The 18,202-nt window shown below is 37.2% G+C and overlaps 4 protein-coding genes across 8 annotated transcripts in view; 2 read left to right on the top strand and 2 right to left on the bottom strand.

Annotated features, from left to right (window-relative positions):
• LOC121737375 (microtubule-associated protein RP/EB family member 1) overlaps positions 1-3,893 on the top strand; it is a 15,655-nt gene extending 11,762 nt beyond the window's left edge. For all 4 annotated transcript variants that reach the window (XM_042129044.1, XM_042129046.1, XM_042129043.1 and 1 more), the window contains one exon: positions 2,347-3,893. In XM_042129044.1, the coding sequence (XP_041984978.1) occupies positions 2,347-2,415 (69 nt within the window). In that variant the 3' untranslated portion in view covers positions 2,416-3,893. The remainder of the gene's footprint in view (positions 1-2,346) is intronic.
• LOC121737374 (28S ribosomal protein S9, mitochondrial) overlaps positions 1-9,694 on the bottom strand; it is a 12,595-nt gene extending 2,901 nt beyond the window's left edge. The window contains exon 1 of the mRNA XM_042129042.1: positions 8,381-9,694. Coding sequence (XP_041984976.1) covers positions 8,400-9,599 — 1,200 coding nt within the window. The 5' untranslated portion in view covers positions 9,600-9,694 and the 3' untranslated portion in view covers positions 8,381-8,399. The remainder of the gene's footprint in view (positions 1-8,380) is intronic.
• On the top strand, positions 5,157-8,356 carry LOC121737369 (probable RNA-binding protein CG14230). The gene is made up of 8 exons (XM_042129036.1): positions 5,157-5,414; positions 5,631-5,761; positions 5,899-6,201; positions 6,273-6,467; positions 6,540-6,748; positions 7,037-7,314; positions 7,801-8,031; positions 8,156-8,356. The coding sequence occupies exons 1-8, from the start codon at positions 5,225-5,227 to the stop codon at positions 8,329-8,331; spliced, it is 1,713 nt and encodes a 570-aa protein (XP_041984970.1). The 5' UTR covers positions 5,157-5,224; the 3' UTR covers positions 8,332-8,356.
• A 1,186-nt stretch (positions 9,695-10,880) lies between the features above and the next one.
• LOC121737270 (solute carrier family 35 member F5) lies at positions 10,881-18,202 on the bottom strand. 2 transcript variants are annotated; one of them, XM_042128894.1, is made up of 10 exons: positions 17,822-18,202; positions 17,609-17,743; positions 17,290-17,355; positions 16,892-16,984; positions 15,229-15,381; positions 14,383-14,565; positions 13,766-13,913; positions 13,167-13,326; positions 12,726-12,932; positions 10,881-11,385 (listed from the first exon to the last, which is right to left on the bottom strand). In XM_042128894.1, the coding sequence occupies exons 1-10, from the start codon at positions 17,972-17,974 to the stop codon at positions 11,316-11,318; spliced, it is 1,368 nt and encodes a 455-aa protein (XP_041984828.1). In that variant the 5' UTR covers positions 17,975-18,202; the 3' UTR covers positions 10,881-11,315. The 2 variants fall into 2 exon arrangements, 1 of the variants encoding a protein (XP_041984828.1); XR_006037114.1 differs by having other exon boundaries at positions 11,342-11,385; positions 12,638-12,932.

The following is an 18,202-nucleotide window of genomic DNA, read 5'->3' on the forward strand; positions in this document are numbered from 1 at the left end:
ATGAGCAGTTACTAATATTCTACTCGGGCGCTTTTCCTGTCATTCGTGTCGTCACCCGCGCGCGGTTGTCCGCATGCGGATGACTGCTACGGGCCGCCCGTGTTGCCCGCATGAAAGGGAAATCATCAATCTATGAAAGAATAGGATGCGGGCACCAACGATATCAAAATACTTAGATACGACGTATGCCGTCAAAACTGTAGCAATGTTTTTGCATGCAAAATGTGCATCGATAAAATATTGTCGTCCTTTTTTGTCTTACAGTAATATCATATACTACTTTCTCTTTCGCTCATTTTACGCTTCGCTTTGATTTTTCTCTTAAGGAAGACAATAATTTAAATATTAATAAAATCTTAGTAATTACATGTGAAATATTACACCTTTGGCTTTATTTGTATTCCTCGTTTTGTTACTGCACTGTTGGAAGGCACATGACGGCATTCTGGAGCGAAATGTAGCGAAAAACAACGCGGGAATTAATGAATTAAACACGTCCGGCTGTTACCGCGTCCTAAAGCACACTGCTTTCAGATGAGTGAGCTCACTCATTTCGAGGGTGACACATTTTCGCGCTGACGATTGTATGGAATGCCTTTTCTAACGTTCTAATTCTATGGCGGGCACTGACCTCTATAATACACTGGACAAGCTATGCCGTACAAAATGACAGCTATTTTTTTGTGCCGATTTGAAGCGCCGCGGTGAGCGTACTGTGAACTAATTACATAGAAAATGACAACCGCCATTTGCAAAATAGTAGTTCCAAGTACACTCACTACTGCTTTCACATAGCAATCAGCGCCAATATGGCGACTTTCAAATAGGAACATTTTATTGATAGCGATCGCCTGTCCAGTGTATTATAGAGGTCAGTGGATGCGGGCAACCTGCACGGGGAGTGGGGACCATATCAGCGCCCGGGCGATGATTATCAGGAGGATGATTTCATCAGGAAAAAATATGAACCTGCATGAAAATTATGCTTATATAACGTTTAACAGTTTTGATATAAAACGAGGAAGCATTATTTCGTCGGCGTAAATAGCGATAGGTCAATGCTTGGATTCGGACAATTTTTCTAAAAGTGATAGAACGGATTGCTTTAAATACGCAAAAATTTATAAAGGCAGAGCGGAAATATACTTTCTAAATTGTTTTTACCACTTCCGCATCTAAAATCTTAATACAACCTAAATAATCTCTACCTACGAATATGTAGGTCATTACTGTAAAGTCGTTTTATTACGACGACGCCCGCATCTCCGTTGCGCCAAAACTCTTTTATCGCGCTGGAACCGTACATTTTTCAAAAAGTATCCTATGTCCTTTCCCGGGACTCAAAGTCATCATCATGCCTTTCAGCAAAATCGGCTCAGCGGTTTGGGCGTGAAGAGGTAACAGACAGACACACTTTCGCATTTACAATAATATTAGTATGGAAGTATGGATATTTGCTCATTATTTTTTGTATTTGAAATCAGTGCTGTTAAAATAACACATATCCATATTAATGCGAATAAGTGTCTCAATTTGTCTGTTGCCACATATACCGCTAAACCGTTTTTGATAAATTCGTACATACGTTTTCCGTATACGATTTCCTAATGTTGAATTACGATTTGGAATTCCGTGGACTAGCGCAAACGTTGGTTTTTTTCACGCACGAACGCGCCGGCTTGCGCTTGAAACGTACGTGCTGAATTCGTTCCGTTCGGAAAAAAAGCGAACGTTGTGCCAGTTTATGAATTTTTTACGGATTCCATGCTTTTTGCATTTCTAAATATGGAAAACGAATACTGAAATTGAATACGGAAAACGTGTGTATTCGGCCAGCCTAAGCCCGGGCGCGCACTAGCGGCCAGGTCGCAGCGGCCAGGTCGCGGCGGCCATCAAATGTATGGTGTGGCCGCTGGCCGCGTTGCGGCCAGGTGCGCGTCGTCTATGGCGGTTTCATAGTCAGGTATCTATCTCGATGGCCGCCGCGACCAGCCGTGCTATCATACGCCAACGAGATATCTCACTCTACACGTTTTCTCGATGTTAACTGGTTTATCTCTTCATCTCTATTGACCCTAACATGACATACATTTTTTCTCGTACGTCTGTCGTCAAAATTAGAGATAATTTTGTTTTTTTATATGTGCTATTTTTGTCTATATACTAACGAACTATAGTGGCATTTTAATTGAATTTTTCGGAACGAAAAAAGATCGGAACGGCACCTTAGGTTTATTTCCACAGTTTGTCCATACTTTCGCATTTCCGCTGGTCGCCGTGCTAGCACTACTGGTACCCTATAATATTATTAAAACAAAAAGTTACATAAGTTGTTTTTTTTTTCAGGACGGCTTTGCACCTCCAGAGGAGATAGACGGTGACAATCCCCACCTGCCCGAAGAGGACGAGTATTAGATACTGTCGTAACAATGTGCTCTTTGTATTATATAAATTAAAATTATATCGCTTATGATCAAAATCGTGTGCTTGGTATTTCACAGCCAGTACAGATCTCGCTATCAGAGCAAATGCAGTCTGAATCCTAGAAATAACATATACCAATAACTGTTATGGTGTCTCTTTCGTTCTTTGTATTAATGTAAGAGAAAGGATGATGTTTCTAAAACGAACGAACTAACTGTGTAATATTCGGACTTAGACTGTTTATACTCTGATGGCCTTAGTAAACTAATGTTGGAGGCCCTAAAATAGCTTATGAATGTTCCTAGATACATTTAGACGAAATATATAAATTAGAATTCATGCAATTTATAGGCATCACCAAATTTTTCTATCCACCATAAATGTATAATTATAGCTGTTGTACATCATAATTCATAATCTATGTATATAATTATGTTAAATTCATATTATAGTACACAGATGGCTGTGTTATACATAAGTGCATTGAGCATGGACCAGTAAAGCAACCAAAATCAACAGTCACAAACTACAGCTTGGCTTGAGGTTTTAACTTTTAAGTAAACAGAAAATGCAACCCTAAAATTGTATCTATGTGTGGTAAATATGGTAGAACAATCTAAGTTATAATATTTAATGACATAAACTAAATTAACTAAAAAATATTGCATTTATAATATTTAAAAATTAAGTATTAAAATTTGGGGTACCAGTGAATTATGTGAATGTTATTTAATTTTGTGGTAATTGTTTAAATCGGCACTAGGTTTCTAATTAAAGTGCCAGCTGTAGTATGAAAACTATTCTCAAAAAGTGAGAAAAAAATTGGTTGTTATCTTGCTATAAGTTGAATGCTAGCTGGCCCTCTTTGTCTAAGTTTTTCTGTTGACTGGGTTGCTTTGCTGTTACTAAAATTATACGCTGACATGTCTGTCTAATATGAAATTCTTTGTTCATAAACTTTGAAATACATTTAGTTTGTAAATGTATAACCATCGTAAGGTGCAATGTGCTGGACTATTAGGCCACTTGAGCCTGTTTTATGCATTTAATAGTTTGTTAAATATGAAAGAGAATTTAATGTTACTCGTTTATTCTGTTAAGACAAAATTTTGCTGTACATTGGTATTTGGTAATAATCCTTATAACCGCAGATCTGAAATTATGTGACAAAATTAACGTTTATTGTATTAGTTTTAACAAAAATTAACGAAGTTTGCCTTAGCTACCGAGCACTTCCAATTAGTTTAGCGGTTTTATTTATAAGGGACGAGAGCACTTTTAAAATATTTCAAAATAGATCATTAGATACAACTGTACTGGTTGAAACAGTACTAATGACTGTGGTTTAACATAGGTTTCATTTACATGGCTAATTTATTTACTTTCAAGCATTTGTGAATTGCCTTACCTGCAAAACCTCTCATATCAGATTCTGAAAGTCTTATTGAATAAAATATATCCATACATAATAATTTGTCATTTATTACATGAATTAAGAAGCGAATAATTTGCTCTTACTAATTATTATTACACTGGATCGAATTATTACAATGGAGGTCCCATTATACAATGTATAATCTCCTACCACTAGACCAGTCAAGAGCCGCGCTCTATACCAATAGAGCGCGGCTCTTGACTCGGAGGTCGAGGGTTTGATTCCCGCGTTGAAAACAATGTTATTTCCAAGTTTGGTTAGGACAATGCAGGCTGATTACCTGTTTTTCTGACAAGTAAGATGATCCATGCGTCGGATGGGCATGTAAAAAGTCGGCCCTGCGCCTGATCTCTCGCCGGTTGTGTCGGTCTTTCGTCCCACTGGGTTATGATAGTAAAGGAATAGAGAGTGCTCTTGTGTACTGCGCACACACTTGGGCACTATAAAATTACTCCTGCGTAGCTGGCCTGGTTTCAATGAAACCAGCCACCGTCACCGAAACCGGTGTGGGAGCTCTTAGTATTATTTAATGGAGGTCAGTGTACTAAAAATAATAAAGATTAAAGATATTGCAAATCATGAATACGCAGGCGCTTTTTTAATATGCCATACAAAGACATTCTCTTTGCAAAGACATGCAGACATTGTATGGTTATCTTATTAAGTGAGGGGGAAAGAGAATAGGTACACCCGTATACATTGTATTTATATGTAGAGTCTGGCTAGCGAAAGATGAGACTGGAAAAAGGCGGCAAATTAAAAAAAACGACGTTTAACAACCATGTCTATAGCCGGAATTATAGTTTTGATCTACGAACTACGAATAATAAGGTTTCTTAGTTTTTATTATTCGTAGTTCGTAGATTAAAACTATAATTCCGGCTATAAACAGGGTTGTTATACGTCGATTTTTTTAATTTGCCGCCTTTTTCCAGTCTCATCTTTCGCTAGCCAGACTCTAAGTTACTTGCAAGTTGCAGCAGAAGAAGGACATAATATGAGGATATTATCCTCTGTTCTAGAATATGGTTTTATTCATAGACATAATATATACTATGTCTATGGTTTTATTCATAAGGCTATATTCATGCTATATTATATATAGCCCAGGCACCAGAGTTATAAAGTTAGCTTCAGGTAAGGAGAAAATATAGAAATCTTTGGTAAGGATATCTATGGGTAAGGAGCACTAACCTGGCTGACGCTGGTTCTCTATGGCTTCTTGCATTTTGGCACTGCATAAAAAAAATATGACGTTGACACTTGACATCCATTAAAAAGGAGAGGAAGAAGTCATATGGGAATAAATAAAAAAGCATGCTTAAAAATTGCAATTTGCAGTTGTAATATTAATTATTATAAATAATGGCATTTACTACACGATTATTCGTAGGTAATATCCCAGAAAAAGTTACAGAAGATGCATTGCGGAAAGAATTTTCGATTTATGGAGACGTAACCAATATAGACATAAAGACAAAACCTGGCGCCGAAAATGATAAAAAAGTGTTTGCTTTTGTTACTTTATCCGCTAACAATTATAACGTTGAGTCTTGTAAGTATTTACCGTTTTCATTTTACTACATTATATCTAGGCAAAGTGTAAAAAAAAATTTTTTTTTGGAAAATTACTGTTGTCGGGACAAAGTACCTATCAGAAAGAATTTTACTATTTATTAATTTTGTTTGCTTTTAAAATAATATTATGTAATTAGTTTAGTGTACAGGTACATATTTATACTATAGTTAACGCAGCAGTCTCCCATTTCAGGCATCAAAAAGTTTTCTGAACAAGACTGTTTTGGTCAAAGGTTGTATGTCACTCGAGCACGGGAGAGTTTCCTGGAAAGATTACAAAGGGAAAGAGAACAAACCCAGCAAAAAAACAGCACAAACAGCCAGGTACATGATAATTCCTATACAATTATTATTTCTTGTTTTTTAATACATGCTTTTTAATTAACATCTTTCTGGCTTTTATTACTCATGACTATTTTAATAGTACATATTATGTATATCTATTCTTTAAAATATTACAGGATGTTCAAGAAACTTCACCATCAATACATAAACCAGTTAAAAATCATATTAACAATATGAATAAGAAAAGAAAATTTGCTGAGGATGAAAATTTTGATGACTACAAGGAATTGAAAACCGAAATACCCAGAAAAGAAGTTTATAAGCCCAAACTACAAAATGGAGATATCAAACATGTACAAAATGTGCAACAAGACAGCAAGAAACTTGATTCAGACCAAAAAAGGCTGGAATCTATTAAAAGGAAAAGACAGGAATTTAATCAGAAGAAAAACATTATTAAAACTGGTCTTATTAGTATTGTAAGTAGAAACAAGAAAAATAAAGATACATCTTCAAAACTTCAGTTGTGTATTTATTAATATTTTTGCAGGATAAACAAGCAAATAAAAAAGTAATATTTTCTGATGCTGAGGATGACACTACCGAAGACAACAATAAATACTTAAATGTAACAAATAAAGAAGCTTCCAGTTCAAAACGTAAAGATTTGTTTGATGACAATGAAAGTGATGATGAAACAAATTTTGATATGAAGAAACAATTTGAAGGAAAGAAAGGTCAAAAGGTATGGCCAGATAATCTGAAGAATACAATATTTCCAAAATATAGGACATTTTCAATTTGGTATATTTTTTAGGTTCTGGAACTACAATCAAGGTATAAAGCTGATAAGCGTTTTACATTGGATGAACGATTTGTTGATGATGAATCAGACAATGATAACCAAGGAGAAGAGGCGGTTGATTTGGGCCAGGTTGATGAGAAATCCAAGCAGCTGAACATACTCCAAGATGTGCTTGGTGTTACTATAAAAACAAAATCCAGTGATGACAAAGATAAGATGAAGTAAGTTATAATAATCTTTTCCTAGGATCTTTAAGGTTAAAAGTACTTGGTGAATTATGGGATTTTTTTAAGACAGATAATAATCCAAAAGTGTCCTTGTAACATTTACTGACTGTTACAGTATGAGTTAAGCGAGTGATTTGTGAACAGCATGCTGTCTGTACACAATTATTATTATCACCCTGGTTCTGGAAAGCCACGGACTTTTGAAAGATTTTGTGATACATCTATTATAAATTGGCTCATAAAATATATTGAATTTTTATAAGAATATTTTAATTTTTTCAGAGCAAAACCAGGAATGTTACGATTTGACCCTAGCAAACCAGATCATTCTAAATTCTTAGCGCCAATGGAGCAAAAGCCGGAATCTAAGAAAGCAAAGAAAAAGAAGAATAAAGAGTTGCAAGAGGAAGTACAGGAACAACCTGAAATTGTAGTAGAAAAAGTTGAAGTGTCAAAGGATCAGTTTTATAAAGTTAGCGATACACTGAAAGAGGCTATGGCAGAACCTAAAGAGTTTAGTCTCAGAAGTTTATTCGCTAATGATAACAATGAAGAAGAAGGTAAATTTGCTTTTTCTTTATTTACCAGTTTAAATAGATTAACAAGATATTTAATGGTCTTATAATAAAATTTCGTAATCGATATATAAAATTTTCACTTGCCTCACTCATAGCTTTACCCATAGTTTAAATAGTACAGTACTATTTAAACTACTTACTAAGTAATTGGCAGTACTAAAGCCAATTCACACCGGAATAGCAGCGCAACGGCAAGTATTTTCAGTGTCATATGATTCTAAACTTTATCTTCATTATTGTAAGACATAGTATCGCTTGAGAAACATAGATTACAATAATGAAGATAAAGTTTAAAATCATATGACACTAAAAATGCTTGCCGCTGCGCTGCCATTCCGGTGTGATTCAGCCCTTAGTATTATTATTGTATGTTTGTTTTTATAAGGCTGATATGATATTATAAATTATAAGATATATCTACAGGTTATCTACTTATTTGAGAGGTTTAATTAACTCTTTTTTTTTAAGACACAACAGAACAAAGTGCAGATTATATTTCATTACAAAGTAATAAGGACAAGAAAGTAAGAAATCCTTTAGATCCAGGTGAAAAGAATCCCTTTGTCTATGATTCTTCTGAGTCAGAGGATGAAGAGGAGAAAACTATAAAGGAAACAAAAACAGATGTACAGAATGTGGAGCCAAAAGCTGTTTGGCGCGAAAACTTCTTTTTCAGCGAAAATGACGACAGATTAAAAGGTATTTCCTATGCTTCTTGAGAATAGCTACAGTATTATCTCTAGGCTATGCTCTAGAAGTTTAGAATGTTAAAAATAAATATACAATAATTTTTTGTTTCAAAATACTACATTTTTAATTACAGATGGTTTGCTTTTCTTTACTCAAAAAATTGAGTCAGAACCTACAAAAGATAGAAGAGAACTAAAATCATTAATGAAGAAGAGGATCTACAATAAGGAAAGGAAGAATCAAATGTTCAAGAAGAAAATTGGTGGACGAAAGAAATCTATGAAAAAATCTTTTAGGAAAAAAAGTTGATTAAATAAAATAAATGTATGTGAACTAATATCTCGTTTTTATTAATTATTATCTAGTAAACATGTAAATTATCTCTTCTTCCATGTTGGCTTTTTCCTGGCACCCGGTTGACCAGGCTTCTTACGTTCTCGCCTTCGGTGGTCTCTTGTCAGTAGACCTGCCACTTGCATGGACTCCAACATTTGTTTGTCGACGAAACTACGTAGACCCCATGCTATTCCCCATCTAATGGCTCCAGATTGCCCGGACGGCCCTCCTCCCTCTATATTGCATTCTACATCAACCTGGTCTTGTAAGCCAGTGAAAATGAGTGGGAAGATTACTTGCTCCCTGGACTGAACATCTTCAAAATACGTCAGATCTTGGCCATTGATAGTAATCTTTCCTGTGCCCGGAGACCTAATAGTCACATCACCTCTTGCTTTTTTGCGTAAACATTCATATGTGGTTATGTAAGCTCTACCATTTTCATCGTAGCTCGGTTTCGGTATTTCTAAAGCAAACTTTTGGATAGCAAGAGGATTCCTGTATTTCTCAATAAACTCCTTACATTTGTATGAATAAGGCATAGATGACAATCTTTCCATGACCAGCTTAAAGTTATCATACTCCAAGTCACTTATTTGTTCCACCAATGCTTGTTCGAGTTGATCTTTAGTGAACCAAACACTAGATGTGAAATCTAAAGACCCATTTGGATCAGCGGTAGCCTTCTTTCTCACTACTTTTTCACTGAAGGCATACAAATTTTGAATGTTTTCTGCTGCATCATAGAGCAGTTTGAAGAAATTTGGTTTTCCTGTATAGAAGAGGAAATGGTGAGGTCTACCGGCTTCATCGAATTCTGCTGCTTTTCGTGCTGGGAACACTTCTTCCGGTGGCTTCATCATTGGCCTAGCGGCAGGGTCATAGATGCCACTAGGGAATAGATACTCAATGGCTCGATCGACATCCTTTTGAGTGAACGTTTCGGGGTCTTCCCCCATCATGTTAGCGAGGTGCCTCTTGCCTATATCGAATTGAAGCTTTTCTTTTTTCATAAACTCGTCGTGTTCTTTTGCTCGCTCCAAATACGCTTTCATAGCTTTGCTGATCTTTTTCTTCTTACTTAACGTTTCCCAATCCGTAAAATCATTCAAATTCTGATCACTGGATTTTACTTTGGAGCTGTAATTGGAAATCTGTGTAATCCTGTTTTGTATGATGGGATAAAACACTTTCGTGTATGGGAGGGCACATTTGATGCTCATCTTTATAGCGAGTGACATCTTGATGGATTTACTTACAAAGTTTATAAAAAAGATAGCTAGATCATTTTAATTAAACTAATTTTATAAATAAAACCCAAAAACTAAAATAACCTCAAAATTGAACTATTTTTCAGTTTTGACTTTTGACAGCACTGAGTATTTTGAGTTTTGACAGCTTTGACGTCAAGAAGAAGAAGGAGTACAAATATTTTTTAAGGACTTGAGGACTGAGGTAAAACTTAAGGAGACAACTCCACGAATAATCCTTATTAAGCGCCTGAACCGAGTTAGATAAAATTTGGTATGGAGATACTTTGGCTAAAAGTCAATTCACGTCTCACTGCTCACACTGGCGAGTGGCGCAGAGTCAAATCGTAGCAAGTCGCGTTCGACGTTTTTCGAAGCATATTCAACTCTATTGTTTTATTATATTAATTATTAAGTACCTATATACAGTTAACAGTGCTAGCGCGTGTAGACGCTGCAACTCTGCGCTAGTGCTGTGTGAGAACTTGAGCTTATGGAAGACGGCAAAGGACATAGGTTGGTTTTTGTTGCAAAAAAATTTAGTTTTCGTCCGATAAACGAATTTCGGTGCAACGGGGGTGCGGCCTTCATCTAGATTCTAGTCAATTCTTATAACATATAAAAATAATAATTATTATTTTGATATGGTATCAGCAAATTGGCGAAAATGAAACTACAAATACGTTGATAATAAAGCTTTGTAATTAACTACTTACATCCAAATACAGAATAATCAATAGTCAGATTAAAAAATACTGATATTAAAACTAAAATCTCGAAAACTCTTAGGCACCTTGCAGACGACGGGGCGGGGCGGGCTTTTTGTCCGCGAAACAATAAAGACCGCGTCTGCCCGTCGATGTCTGCGGCTGCCCGCGCTGCGTACACAAAGCACACGACGGGCGGAGGCGATCAGTTCAGTACTGCAGGAGTATAAATTATTTGGCATATTTGGTACCACAATTTCTTTTTTTCGTTATACATATTAGCGACCTTTTCTGCACTTCCGTCATATCTACATCAATGACATCCATCACTAAAAAGCGCGGACTGAGCTAGCCGTGAGCCGCCCCGCGCCGCCGTCTGCGTTACTGCATGTAAACTGGTTTGTGTGATCCTCATCCACGGCGGGCAGCCGCGGACATACCGCGCCGCCAGTGCCCGCCGGGCACCTGTAACGCGGTCTTTTTGCCCGCCGTGTACGTTGGTGATATAGGATTCCCTTTGTGCTATCGCTCGCGGCGAAATTGACCGGCCCGCCCCGCCCCGTCGTCTGCAAAGCGCCTTAACATCATAGGAAGTGATCATTAACTAGATACAAAACAATACAGTGTAACACAAACTATTTTATATTTACAACTTCCAATCGTGGAATGATTATTTTCTTAGCGAATAAGCTTTTAGAAATGCTATACACGTTATACTAAAAAGTAAGACTAGTGCACACCCAGTGGCCAAAATTAGAATCATTGTCAAATGTGTAGTCAAACAGTGGTTAGCTGCTCATGAGACCCACTTCCACCGGTCTTGATCACTCGTTTATGTTAATATTATGCCATCTTTTTCATACACAAAGAAACAACATTTAAAGCACAATCAACTTTCACCCAGACTGGTGGAAGTTGGCCATGTTATGTCAAGCCGGTGGTTAGTTCAACGGTGGTTAAACACAGATAAGTCCTGTTGGGCCGCATCGCGCCGCGTGGGTTACGTGAGCTCATCAGACGACATCAAAGCTTCCGATTGCTCGTCCAGTTCCGAGATATTTCTTATTTGTCTGAAAAAAGAAACGATGATTATTATTATTAACTAGATGTCCCACGCGGCTTCGCCCGCGTAAATTAGGAATTTTACAGAAACCGTACATTTTTCCATAAAAAATAGCTTATTATAATAGCTAAATACTCCCTTCACTTGGTCTACTCTATATCTGTGCTTAATATTGCCATAAAAATGGTTCCAGTAGTTCGTAATTTCTAATACTTCCCCCGTTTTTCCCACATTTTCCTGAGTTTCTTCGGTCGTATTAGCCTTAGCGTGATAATATATAGCCTATAGTCTTACTCGATAAATATGAGCTATCTAACACTGAAATAAGTTTTTAAATCGGACCTGTAGTTCCTGAGATTAACGCGTTCAAGCAAATATACTCTTCAGGTTTATAATATTAGGTAGGTATAGATTTTTTTTAATTATCGCTTGACAAACTTTCGTCTCGAAACTCCCAAACTTGCATCTATAAAGAATCAGGAGTTCTCTCAGCACCTTCCGAACCACGGTATACCAGGTATACCTCGGTGCAAAATCTTACTTGTTGGTAGCATATGCTTAGAATACTTCTCACGAATCCGAAGTCACCACATGTTTCCCTATAAATTTTAAGGAGTTCCCTCGATTACTTATGGATCCTTCATCAGATCACCACTTTTGTGAATATAATACCAAATTGGGATGATACCCTATATACCAAAAGAAAAATTTTGAAAATCGGTTAACAAACGGCGGAGTAATCGTTGAACATAAGAAAACGAACATAACACCTCCCCCATTTTGAAAGTCGGTTAAAATTGTAGCCTATGTGTTATTCTGATGTATAAGCTATATTATTGTAAAGTTTCATTAGAATCCGTTCAGTAGTTTTTGCGTGAAAGAGTAACAAACATCCATACATCCACACATCCATACATCTATACATCCAAACAAACTTTCGCCTTTATAATATTAGTAGGATTAAAAAAAAATAACATTTTTATTTTATGAAACGCTATTATAAAACATCCTAATGGAATCATGTTATTATTCACATACATAATTTTCACGCCATCTCAATAAGTGATTTAAGTGAGTAAATCAGTATTATACAGCTCCGAGGCCATTTACACACAGACTGCTAAAATCATAACCTTTCATTCCTCCGCCGCAGTAAACACTTACGTGAACCCATCAGAATTCAGAGTGTATCCTCGTCAGCAGCCTCGGTAGCAGCTGGCGGTCGCTGGTTCCTTCGCTGTATTTGGACAAACACTTACGTGAACCCATCAGAGCGTGTCCTCGTCAGCAGCCTCGGTAACAGCTGGTGGTCGCTGGTTCCTTTGCTGTATTTGGACAAACACTTACGTGAACCCATCAGAGCGTATCCTCGTCAGCAGCCTCGGTAACAGCTGGTGGTCGCTGGTGGCAGCAACCCAACCAGCTGCAGCTAACACCGCGGCTGCCGCGCTGCCAACACCTGTGGTGCCACGGTACACGGCCACTGCTGCTGCTGTCGGCAGCGTTAAAGCCAGCGCGCCTGTTGCCGTGCGGCAGGAGGTTAGAGATCGGCCCCTGTGAATGTGAGTCAGTTATAAGCCTCGACGATTTGAATTTGGAATTGTAGAGGTAAAACTTATCCGAGTTGAGACTATTGTTTTGAAATAATAGTAAAAAATTATAAGTTTTTTCAACAATTTGCTGTCTCTGAACCATTTGTTTCCAAACTGTTCGAACTGAACTCGAGCCATGTTCGTAGCTAGGTTACATAACCATCTTCACATCAATTATTATCACCCTAACACGTACCACAGCCACAGCGACTCTATCAGTAGCGGGCCCAGGGCGGCGTCCAGCAGCAGCCAGCTCCAGAGTCTGGCGGGGGGCAGGTCCGCGCGCTCCACGCCGCCCAGCGCCAGCGCCCCGCCCAGCGTCCAGGCCACGCACCCGCTCGCGCAGCCTACTACACCTGGAATATAGAGGTTTTTACTTAGGCTGGCCGCATACCTACATATTTTTTTCGTATTCGATTTCATAATGTGGAATTACGATTTAGAATTCAATGAGACTATTGCATTTAAAACGTAGTGTACGGAATTTGTTACATTCTACTGATTCCATGCATTCGGATTTCCAAATACGGAAAACAAATTCTTGATAACGGAAAGAGAAATTCAAAATTAATTTTTAAGACAAAAAATACTACTACTTTACTATATTTTATAGACATACATGGTTCTATACACTTGCTATAAGGTTAATTACTCCCTATTTTTTTAATTTCTTACTCTTACGAACTACGATTTTTCAAAACTTTGCTATTTTTAAAACAATATTTTGCGAAAAACGAACAAAAAAAAGGTATCTTAACATTTACATTTGTAAATGGAATAAAACTTTCTACTTACCAACAAGAAGGAAAGAGTTAATTCCATTCCCTTTCCTCAGCTCTCTCCGAAATAGCATCAAATGTATAGAATAGAACAACGCAGATCCCAAAGCTGCTAAAACACCGGTCCAGTTACTCTGATGGCTTTCCGTTATACTTAGAACTACCTGTAACAATTTATTGACAAAATTAAAGTAAATTGTTAACTGTAAACGATTTTACAATAAGGCAGCGTAATAAGCGAGTCCATCAAAATATGTCGTTCTGTCAGTTTGAGCTTTATCGAAAGCGGTTCAGGCGTAATGGGTTTAACGCGTAACGTTTAGGTTTCGATGCATTTTGTATGGTTTTGAGTAGCAGAAACGCCTCCGTAGTCCAGTGGTTTAGGGCACATGGCTCTTGACTCGGAGGTCGTGGGTTCGATTCCCGCGTTGGAAACATGTTATTTCCAAGTTTAGTTAGGACAATGCAGGCTGATCACCTGATTGTCTGACAAGTAAGATGATCCATGCGCCGGATCACAGATTGGCATGTAAAAAGTCGGTCCTGCCTCTGATCTGTCGCCTGTCGTGTCGGTCTTCCCTTGATTATGAGAGAAAAAGATAAAGACATCAACTTTAAGAATAAAATACTCACCAGTCCAGCTGCAGTTAGTATGACGGCCAAGCATTTTGTAGGTGTGAATCTATCGTTGGGTACTTGAGAGAAGAGCGCACCGAACGTCAGCGTAAACGCCCCGGTTGTTGATGTGTACAGCGTCGCAGAATATGTTGTCGTGTGCAGCAGACTGAGCCGATATAGGTAGTTTGATATGAACCACTGAAATAGAGACAAATATTTTAGTGTAATTGCGAGTTCCTCACGCCAGTACTTCTCACCGGGTTAGTTTCCAAACAGGTGGCAGGCAAAACCGGTGGCGGGAATAAACTTTTCATTAAGCATTATTTTGAAACCAATAATTCTGAACACATTTCATTTCATTATTTAAAATATCACCATATAATTGGTCAGATACCTTTTAAGCTGTTTAAAATTGTGTTAAGTTGGCAGGATTATTTATATTAAAAACCGCAGTAAGGCTTTCTTAAGGTGCGTCCACATTTGTATCAGTATTTTCGATGACATTTTTTAGACATATTTTAGATGGCTAAAGTGTCAAAAAACCGTTGAAATCGCAAATCGAAATCGATATCAGTTTCGGGAGTAAGGCACCAGATCTCCGTCACGATCATTGCGCCGTATCAAGTATGCGTATCATAGTGTGGACGCCTATTAGATCATTCTGCCGATCACGCGCGTATTTGATACGACACGTATCAGATACGCGGTTAATAGCGATCGGGGCGTATCATGCGTATCATTTTGATACGCTTCGATGATACGCGACGGAGATCTGATCGCGTCTTCCTAAATCTATGTTCTTCTTCTTCTGTACTTTCGCATTTCTATTGTGGCTGTGCTGAGGCTGCAAATACAACATACCGGCACACAGAACACCAGCGCCAATCTAAGATGGCGGCGCGTGGCGGCGGCGGCGGCCTTGCGCTGCGCGTGCTCCGTCGCCCGCAGCGACGCCGACCACGACAGCCGCGCCAGCAGCGCCTCGCCCGCCATCGCAGCTGACATCACTCGCACCTGTTGATTTTACAACAACTTTTAAGCTATTGCATAATAGCTTTTGTCACGGCTTTGAGCGCGGCGGCCTGTATTTGTGAGCGTGCGACGTATGCGAATTAGGGCCAGCGCAGATAGAACGAAGCGCAGCGGAGAGGATTTTATTAACGCACTTGAAAATAAACTTTAAGAGGAGTCCACACCGCCCTTTTTTCCATACAAAAGTTGTCCCCTGTTTCCTCCCTGGATAACGCTAGTAGTGTTATAATTTTTTTCCTGAATGTCGGCCACTAATTATCTTTTTTTTTCATAATTTAATTATTAAATAAGATATGAAAGTTCAAAAACCCAAAAAATGGCCAGATTTTCCGCTGTGTTTAAAGATCCAGAAAACAGATTTGGCTAGATTATGCAAAACAAAAATACATAGAAACACAGCTCAAGCCTTTCTTTAATCTTTAATGAAAAAAGTACTTAAATCGGTTAAGTTTTAGAGAAGGAATCAGGAGACAACGAATCGTTGATTTTCTGCAGTTGTCTCTATCGCGTTCTGCGGTATAGGCTTGAGGTAAGGGAGACAGCTATAGATATTACACGATCTTTTTTTTGATTGAGTATGTGGACCTGTGCTCAATGTTTTGTACAACTTCTCTGAAGTTGATTCCTATGCAAATCGGGGACCTAAGTAGTTTGGTTGCGTTACATCAAACCCAGCTGACAGATCACAAATAACATTGAATTGACATATTCGACCAAATAATGTTGGTCTGTCAATTGCATAGGAATCAACTTCCTCGATGTACATCTACAAAAGTAATTGAGAAATACTTATAAGCATAAGTATTTCTCAATTACTTGTTAAATAAACATTAATAAGTACTTAATGTTATCACATTATAATGTCTTTTAAGAATCTGTATACGACATGCACTAATGAGTGTGATTATTCATTTACAACATGTTAATAAACAATCATTAAACTTATCAAATATTTTTGTGTATTGTTATTTGTTAGTATTAATATATCAATAACTGTAAAGTTATTTTCTTAATCACCGGGGACTGAAGATAAGCTATTTATTTGCACAGCAAAACTACAGCATAATTACAGAAAAAGTAAAGCTCAGTGTGATGATCTGTGGACTCAGTGGATCTATCAGCAACTTGATCATAGTTCTTGGTCTAAGTTTAAAGCTATAGTATTTTTCGATACGTGATACCGACTACCGTAAATTTTAGTATGACAAATTTTACAGCTTCTCTTACTTGCGGAACTAAAATCGCCATACTAAATATTTATGTAGTCGGTATTGAGTATCGATAAATACATTCCCCCTTACTAATAAACATTGTATAAGCTTTGAATAGTTATACAGTGTTTTGTTCCTGTCACACAAGTGACATTTTTAATTGGATTGAAGAAAACAAAACACTGTATAACAATTCAAAGCTTATACAGCGTTTATTAGTAAGAGATTATAGCTTTAAACTCATGGTAGAGCTACAGAAATAAGTAAATAATTAATATTACCTCTGCCACTTTATTGAAACGCACAGCTCTGGGGGTAGCATCGTCGCTGTCTGTTGTTTCACCAGCACGCACCGGGATGAATGTTGAGTCTCCCTAAAAATGAAAAGCGATGGAAATGTGAATTGATTTTTTATTAATAAAGAACAGCAACGTCTAGTCTATAATATTTTAGTAGAAAATTCATGCATATTAATGAGCTTAAAACAAGCTAGGTTCAAGGTTAAACTTGAGCTTTTAAGCCCACTTTTTCTATTCTACTATATTAAAAACAGCTGTAATAACCCTCCTGACAGTCGGGTAAAAACATAATGAACAATTCTCAAAAGTCAGAAATACAAATTTTACAGATTAATATTAAGTTTTACTTATTCATTTTTAAGCTACTGAATGTATCTTACTAAGCTAGTGCTGTTATCGTTGCAGAAGCTGTCATCATCTGTTTCAGCTGTTGCCTCCAAAAGTTGCTGCAGAATTTAAAAAAATAAACTTAGTACCACGTAACAAATTTATTAAAATAAAGGAAATTATATGTCTATCACTCATAAATCTTCTGAATTCTCATACAGTTTTCTGCAATTGATCTGAACTGTCTATTTATTAAACAACTAATATAGGTAATACTATCACACAAATATAGATTGCTTAGATAGTCAATAGATTACAATAAGGCAAAAAGGGGCCTATCTAACATGTAACAAATAGTCAAAAACATTTTACCGTATAGTCAGCTGGTTGACAGGGATCTTTTGTTGGGGGTGTGAAGCATAAAACTAGTAGATACACAAACAGTAGTGAACTTCTAATGTATGTTACAAGAAAGGGCCGATCTAGTTTTTTCTCTGTGTAAATATACTGCAAGAAAAAAACATGGTGTTGAAAACGCTTAAACAGTCATAAATTTTCAGTAAATTATACAGCGAAAAATTATACCTTTGTCACCTCTGAAGACGCCACCCATAAAACAGTGACGAGAAACAAAATAAATAGACCAAATATATATTTTCTTTTACTGAAACTCTGTGTTCCATCCTTGCAGTTTTTGTTTTGCGACACTCCAAAATAGTTATGACATAGGGTCAACATGAAGAATACTTATTAAAAACTGATAGTGAAAAAGTGGCTAGTCTTTTTGCGGAAGATAAAAGACATTGATACAAAATTATATCTCAGTCAGTACAGCACTTAGTATTATGGAAATCTAAATACGACCATCGATTTACTTATTGTATGCTCCCTCTTAATTATCATAAAAACCTCAATTCCGGCTTTTTCTTTACAAAACTAATAAGAATCATCGGTCTTCACAAAATT

This window comes from Aricia agestis, chromosome 20 (assembly GCF_905147365.1).
Source record: "Aricia agestis chromosome 20, ilAriAges1.1, whole genome shotgun sequence".
NCBI lineage: Eukaryota > Metazoa > Arthropoda > Insecta > Lepidoptera > Lycaenidae > Aricia > Aricia agestis.